The following is a 6990-nucleotide window of genomic DNA, read 5'->3' on the forward strand; positions in this document are numbered from 1 at the left end:
GTTAATTTTCATATTGTATAAAACCGAAAAGTCCCTTCTTCGTCATTGATCTTATAGCGACTTATTTATTTATTTTGTTCCTCTTTTCTCAAAGCTCACTTTTTTTAGTGAAACTTTAATTAATTTTGTTGGTCTAAAATATATACAAGCCTCTTTATTTGCTGTATCAAAGAATTTATTTATTTTTACTTATTATATTAACAAGATACTTTTGTACATGTAAGATGTTAGAGGAATATATAGGAATACACTAAAAATATTGTGTACAATGATGTATCTTTATATTTTTTTTTTTCTTATATAGTTCATAGATAATTAATTTCTATCAATCCAAAATAATGATATTTCAATTACATTTAAAAAAAGTCTTTACTTTATGCAATGCTTTATTTAATTAAATTTCATCCACTTAACATTTTATCTATAAATTTGATCGACAATATAGAAAAGAACTAGATTTCTTTGAACTTTCTCTTTTCGACAAAACAAATTCTTACGGAAGTAATATCAAACAATAAAAAAAATAATGCCTTTAACATACACAAAAAATCTACAATAAAAAAAAACTAAACACAAGAAATGATCAACTATGATAAGTATATCCTACATAGATATATAAATACTAAAAAAAGGAAAGTAAATAAAATTTGGGACCACCCATATAAATTGCAATTTCATGATATAGGGCAATTTTGTCATTTTACTGAAAATTGGGTGGATTTAGTCATATATGGGTGGACATAATGCTACCCCATGAAAGATGTACATTAGGGCATTTTAGATTACGTTTGGTCATTTTAAATAGTATTTATCTAGTATAAATATGATATGATAGAAATATAGAGATTTTGATATATTATCAATTATTTGGTGACTACAATAATAAAATCAAATATATTTATATTATATCATGTACATTATTTTGTAAAATGGCATATTAGTATAAATGAATCAAATTTTTTACAAATAAAGATGGTAAAAATTGTTCACGAGACTCTTGCCTACTTTATTTGTACTTGCTTTTTTAATCTTATATTCCTCTCTTGTTTAATTAATTTCTTTTTTATTCTTTCTTCCCCTTCCATCATTCTCTAATAAAATTTTATTAAATAGTAAATTGTTCTAATATATCTAAAATATGTACTAAATATCAATGTATATTTAATTTATATTATAAAATAGAATTAAATACGAATATATAAATAAAAATAATATTTAATAAAAATTGTTATTTTAGTTATTTGAATTTCTTATATTCGAATTCAAATATAATTTTAATTTATTAATTTTAAAGATTGTTATTCAAGAAAAATAATTTTCCTATTATAAATGTTAGAAATCATATTTACTTTTATCTCATATCTCATAAGATAATTTTATTCGGCTTATATTTCTTTATATTCGACTTTATTCTATTTTGAGCAATTATCAAACGCATGACAGGATAAATTTTATCTTGATTGTCAAATATAGCCTTAAAGTATTCTTTGAGTGTAAAATGAGAAACATACTTGTATTCTAGAGGCTTCTCATCAATCTCTATCATTAGATTGATTTAAAGATAAATGACTGTAATCGGGCTCTTTTCTTTTTTTTTTGGTCGAACTGTAATCGGGCTCTTGAATAGATAGGATTTCTTCCCTTATTCAGAAAGCTTCCTTTCCAAAAATTAAGCAAATTTCCCCTTTTGTCTCTCTCTACCTCTCTATGTTGAGAAGCCAATAAAAAATCAAGACTTCAAGTCACATGCCCTAACTTTTATCTCCACCGTCTCTTTTTATTTGAAAGTATGTAGTAATAGATGATATCAAAATAAGATAAATTTTATCATATCCTAAATTTTATCCGAATTGTTCGATAGAGTTGCATATCAACGATTGCAACCATCGCTTTTGGATAAATAGGATTTCTCCCCTCATTTGGAAAGCCTTTCCAAAAAAATCATCCAAATTCCCCCTTTTTGTCTCTCTCCCTTTCTAGCGTGGAGGAGCCAATCAGCAATCGGACTGCAAATCACTTGCTCCAGTTTTATCTCCACAGCCTCTTTTTATTCGAAAGCATGCAGCAATGGATGCCGCCACCACCACCATCATCATAGCTTCTTCTTCTTCTTCGTACTTCGCTCCGCCTCGTCTCGCTCGACCCTCTTCTCCTCGCTTCCCGAGCTCCGTACGCCTCCCCTCGAGCGGCACCAGCCGGGCCCCATCGGTCTCCGGGATCTCCCGTCTCGATCCGCGGCTCAAATCGCCACCGTCGACGCCGCGGAGCCTCCGAGTACGCGCCCTCTCTGTCGCGGGTTGGTCCCCCCCACCGTCCCCCCTCCCTTCCTTTCGCCTGCCCTTTTCGCGATTCACGAAATGTCGGGGCGTGCTTGGTTTTTGGCGCTTCTCGATTGTCGCCGGATTGAGGAGACCCGGATAAAGAACTGTTCTTTTCTTGGTTGTGGGTTTACTTGGAAAGTCTTTGACTGGGTCTATTAATAAGAAAATTGTGATTGGACTTAGATCTTTTAAGGAATTTGTCGGTTTGGGTGGCCATCGCTGTTTGCTGGCTGCGTAATTGAGGTAATGGAGGTGAATTGGATTAGACATTTATCACGAATTGCTTTTCTTTTGATCACCCAGTTGAGTTTAGGTACAGGTGCGAGCTGGATGAGGTGAGTTGCGGCTTGAAGATTGAATTTTTAGCTGCGCGAATGTCTTGATACATGAGGAAGCGTTGACCCAAAAGAAAATGAAGTAGCAATGTTTAGGCCGTCTCTTTTTCAAGTGCTTCTGCAATGGCGGATGTTGACTCTCATGTTGACTGTGTACAGTCTGTTTTGTTTGCTTTGGAAGATGGAAAAGAAGTTGTTCTTGGTTTATTGATGGTTTTATTTTGGTGGGCGAAGGAGCACGAGGTGAAGAAATGGCGGTTTCGTCTACCGGAGCGGTTGGACAGAACGATTTGCTGATTGTCGGACCTGGCGTTCTTGGGCGCTTGGTGGCAGAAAGATGGCGTGAGGTATGGATACAAAATTTACTCAATCTCTGAAACTATTGCAGGGTAAAACCAAGAGAAAAGATTCTATAGCATGAAAATGCAACTATGTTCTTGTCTAAGCCTCTTGCTTGAGACCCCTTTGTTACTAACTCTCCTTAATTCATTCACATGTGTCTCTCCAATATATGTCTTGCTTGTCTTAGCTGAATTTTGCCTCTTACACCTGGCTAATGTGTGGCTCATTCTGATTCTGCTTAGAGTTGTTTCAATTTGATTGACAACTTTCTGTTGTTTTGTAACTGTTCTGACATACTCACTGATTGCTTCGCCAGATATCCCCTTTGTATTAATCTGGGGGGGTTATGTTGCTAGCTGAAGACGTCAGGACAACCTATATATATGATACTGAAAGTATGTATTTTTTTGAGCAGGAGCATTCAGGCTGCCAAATTCATGGGCAGACAGTGACTTCTGATCATCATGACGAGTTGGTCAAGTTGGGGATTATACCATCCTTGAAAGGAACAAAGACAGATCAGCGGTTTCCTTATGTGATTTTTTGTGCTCCACCATCACGAACTTCTGACTATCCTGGTGATGTCAGGTGAGACTAAAAAACACTAACCTGTTGCACAATTTTCTAATTGCTTTCAGTTGCACAGGATGAAAATGTCGCTATATGGCAAAAATTTGGGTGGTTATGCCTGCATATCACACTTTTGAATATTTTGGTGCTTGTGCTCTGCAAGATAATAAATTTGAACTGTTCATCTAACTTTACTCAGACTGGCTGCCCTGAGCTGGAATGGGGAAGGTTCTTTCTTATTCACATCAAGCTCTGCTCCATATGACTGCAACGACAATGGAAACTGTGATGAGGTGCTAATCCAACATGTTGATTAACTTTCCCCAATGTCTATGGTGTTTCATGTTTTTCCCATGGCTTAAGGGAAACCTGGACTTTGCTCTACTGCTTCAACTAACAATTTGTTGAGAATACCTTGTTAGTGGTTGTTCATAAATATGTAGCACACATCGGCATGTGTTGCAATTTATGCTGGATTATTGGGATCTCCACTTAGTGCATGTTTGTTGGAAACAGGTTTCTTAGTCATTTTTCTGCTGTTACTCTTGTGCCTGTATCTTTTGTACTTTTGTGAAGTAGTTCACTGTCTTCCTAACCATTGGTGTTGCTCTGTTGGTCTTGCTTTGCAGGATAGTCCTGTTGTCCCTATTGGTAGGAGCCCTAGGACAGATGTTCTTCTGAAAGCAGAAGCAGTGGTGACGGAATTTGGTGGCTCTGTTATTAGATTGGCTGGACTTTACATATCCTTTTAAAGTTCTATGAATTGATAACTGGTATATTGGGAGGGAAAACACCTAGAGTTTGTTATGGGAAAACTACCACCTCTGCTAACCTTAACATTACTTACCAAGCAGATAGGGGTGCACATTCTTATTGGCTACAGAAGGGAACTGTTGAAGTTCGTCCAGATCACATCCTCAATCTCATACACTATGAGGTTCGTATCTTATTTGTTCATTCTTCTCTCATAGTTTGACCAATTTTGGAATCTACACTGCGAAAAACTCAAAAGGGTAAAGGATATGAAGGAAAATGGGAGTCCTGCATTATGTCTGCTCTTTTTTTAGTTTTTTTCTAGGTTCATGCAAGTAAAGTTAGCAGTATACACTATGAGGGTGCTTGCATGCCAAAACTTGATCTTGCTTTGCATTGTATTTCATTGTTTCCACCACAGATTTCAATGTGTGTGCGTGTGCACAAATGACCTATCTGGATTCTTGTTATATAGATAACTCCTTTGCCTTTAGTCATTTTTGGGAAGGATGTAGTGCACTTACATAATGGTCTGAATTTGGACAGGATGCTGCTTCCCTCTCAGTTGCAATTATGAAAAAGAAACTTCGTAGCAGGATCTTCTTGGGATGTGACAATCACCCTTTATCCAGGTAGGGAATGAGATTTTTGTGGGTAGACAAAATGATATTCTGGTGTTGTTTATATAATGTTATGAGGCATTCAATTCATCATTCCTAGATTTCAGTTAATCTTACTGAGTGTATGAGCCATATTATGAACATCCAATATTTTTGAATGCAGGCAGGAAGTGATGGACATTGTGGAGAAAAGTGGCAAATTTAGTAAAAAGTTTGAGGGTTTCACTGGTAATTTCCCCTTTGACATTTAAAATGAATCACCGGTTACTTAGATCAAGTACTGAACATTTTTCAAAAGTATTGGATTCACAGAAACCATTCTGCTAGAACAGAACTTCACTCGCTTACCTTGTTTCAGGAACTAATGATCCGCTGGGTAAGAAATTGAACAACTCGAAAACTCGTGCAGAAATAGGATGGGAACCCAAGTATCCAAGCTTCTCACATTTTCTTGGAGTAGCTGAGTAAGTGCTGCCCCATGCGTGACAGTAATTGACCCACAGACATGGTGGGAGAAAAATGCCTGCTCTTAAGACTGAAGGCAATTTCATGACCAATTTATTTCGATTCGTTACCTGTGTCCCAGTGATTGAAAATGTGTACATACTGTCAAGAAAATATGCTCAATAAGAAGCTGATGGAGCTCATGTTCATGTATACAAGTCCTTTACATTTAAGAGTCAGCTTGGGCTTGCTCTGATTATGCGGAACTTTATGCTTACCAGTAGACAAAACAGCTGAAATTTTATCTTAGTTCATGTAGTAGTACAATGTCAATTTGGCTATCTATGAGGTAAGTCAGTTTCTGTTTCCCACAATCTGGCCGTCTTACAGGATTGTCTAGTGTGATGCTGAGTTTGAGAGTGTTCTCTGTCGGAAGAATCCATCTCCATTTGGTTTTTGCGGTCGAAACATCTCCATTTGTTCATCAACTGGCTTATGGCTCATTTTTGTGGAGGATCTAAGTCAAATCCAAACGCCTCATGAAAAGTTAACAACCAATTGATTCTTCAAAGTTAATGGAAGATATGCCTACTCGATATTCTGCAAAAGAATGGCTCATCCTACAACACTTGCTTTAAGATATGGAGTTGGCCATTAGTTGCTGTTACTTCATGTTGTATGATCCTGCAGATGGTCAATGGTTAATGTATTTGGTATAGGAATAATGGCAGACCATGATCTAGTGAGCAAAGAAAACGTAGAGGCAAGGCTGGTTGCGAACTGCAATATTCCCCCTTGTTCGCTCTTTCGAAATTTCCTAATTGAGGAAGTTGCAGGCCATTGCCGCCTGAACTAATTTGAAAAGAGCTTTCAAACTTGAAGTACGCCATTCATCATGTAGCGGAACATATAGTCCTAAATGTCGGAGGAACCAGCTACAGTTGTCCCCCAAAATCGGCGTGCTTTTGTCCATCCGACAAAGAAGTTCGTCGAGATCGGGCCATTTTACGCAATTGAATTTCTTTGGAAACATGCTTGGGTTTAAATTATAACCTCTGTTCTAATCTTTCCCCTGCTTTGTGCTACTTCCTGCAACCATTTTTTCCATTCTTAATCAAACAGGGAGTTGACACTAGCATTTGGTTGTTCCTCTCACTTGCCTCTCCTTTAGATGGATTACCTAAACAAGTTGCTAGTCACATAAACTGACAAAAGCAAACCAAAGTTTTCCTTCTTGTTCTCTCTTGTCTTCATTGCACCTGCCTACTTTGCCACTTGCTGAGAGCATCCGCCATGCTTGTAATCCACTAAGCAGACGTCAATAAAAATCCCTCCTCTAACTACTCTCGGTGTCCTCTCTGAAGCAATGAGACTTTCAACCGCAGATTTATTGAATTTTATTATCAGTTGGTGCCACCAGACATAACTAATTATTAGTTCATCCTGTTTTTAGTCTTGATGGGTGAACCATCCTCAATCAGTGGTTGCATCACAAATAGATATTGAAAACAATTGATTCTTAGTTAAATCCCCAGAGGTAACAAGGGCATATTTAGTGGAGGCTCGAGGGAAGCCTCGAGGAAACTTCTCATTCTCAAGTCAACT

General features: G+C 37.1%; 1 protein-coding gene across 1 annotated transcript; it reads left to right on the top strand.

Moving 5' to 3' along the window:
* Window positions 1-1929: 1929 nt before the first annotated feature.
* On the top strand, window positions 1930-5756 carry LOC104425706. Its single transcript, XM_010038486.3, has 9 exons — window positions 1930-2296; window positions 2891-3003; window positions 3414-3586; window positions 3768-3861; window positions 4198-4308; window positions 4416-4505; window positions 4868-4953; window positions 5105-5169; window positions 5300-5756. Exons 1-9 carry the CDS (start codon window positions 2068-2070, stop codon window positions 5407-5409), a joined length of 1071 nt encoding a protein of 356 aa, XP_010036788.2. The 5' UTR covers window positions 1930-2067; the 3' UTR covers window positions 5410-5756.
* Window positions 5757-6990: the final 1234 nt, after the last annotated feature.

This window comes from Eucalyptus grandis, chromosome 2, assembly GCF_016545825.1.
Source record: "Eucalyptus grandis isolate ANBG69807.140 chromosome 2, ASM1654582v1, whole genome shotgun sequence".
Lineage (NCBI taxonomy): Eukaryota > Viridiplantae > Streptophyta > Magnoliopsida > Myrtales > Myrtaceae > Eucalyptus > Eucalyptus grandis.

Excerpts from the sequence above, each read along its gene's own strand:
- LOC104425706 (XM_010038486.3), top strand. The coding sequence starts at position 2,068 with ATGGATGCCGCCACCACCACCATCATCATAGCTTCTTCTTCTTCTTCG. Across the intron at positions 2,297-2,890 it reads ACGCGCCCTCTCTGTCGCGG|GAGCACGAGGTGAAGAAATG; the intron begins GTTGGTCCCCCC and ends TGGTGGGCGAAG. Across the intron at positions 4,506-4,867 it reads TCAATCTCATACACTATGAG|GATGCTGCTTCCCTCTCAGT; the intron begins GTTCGTATCTTA and ends GAATTTGGACAG.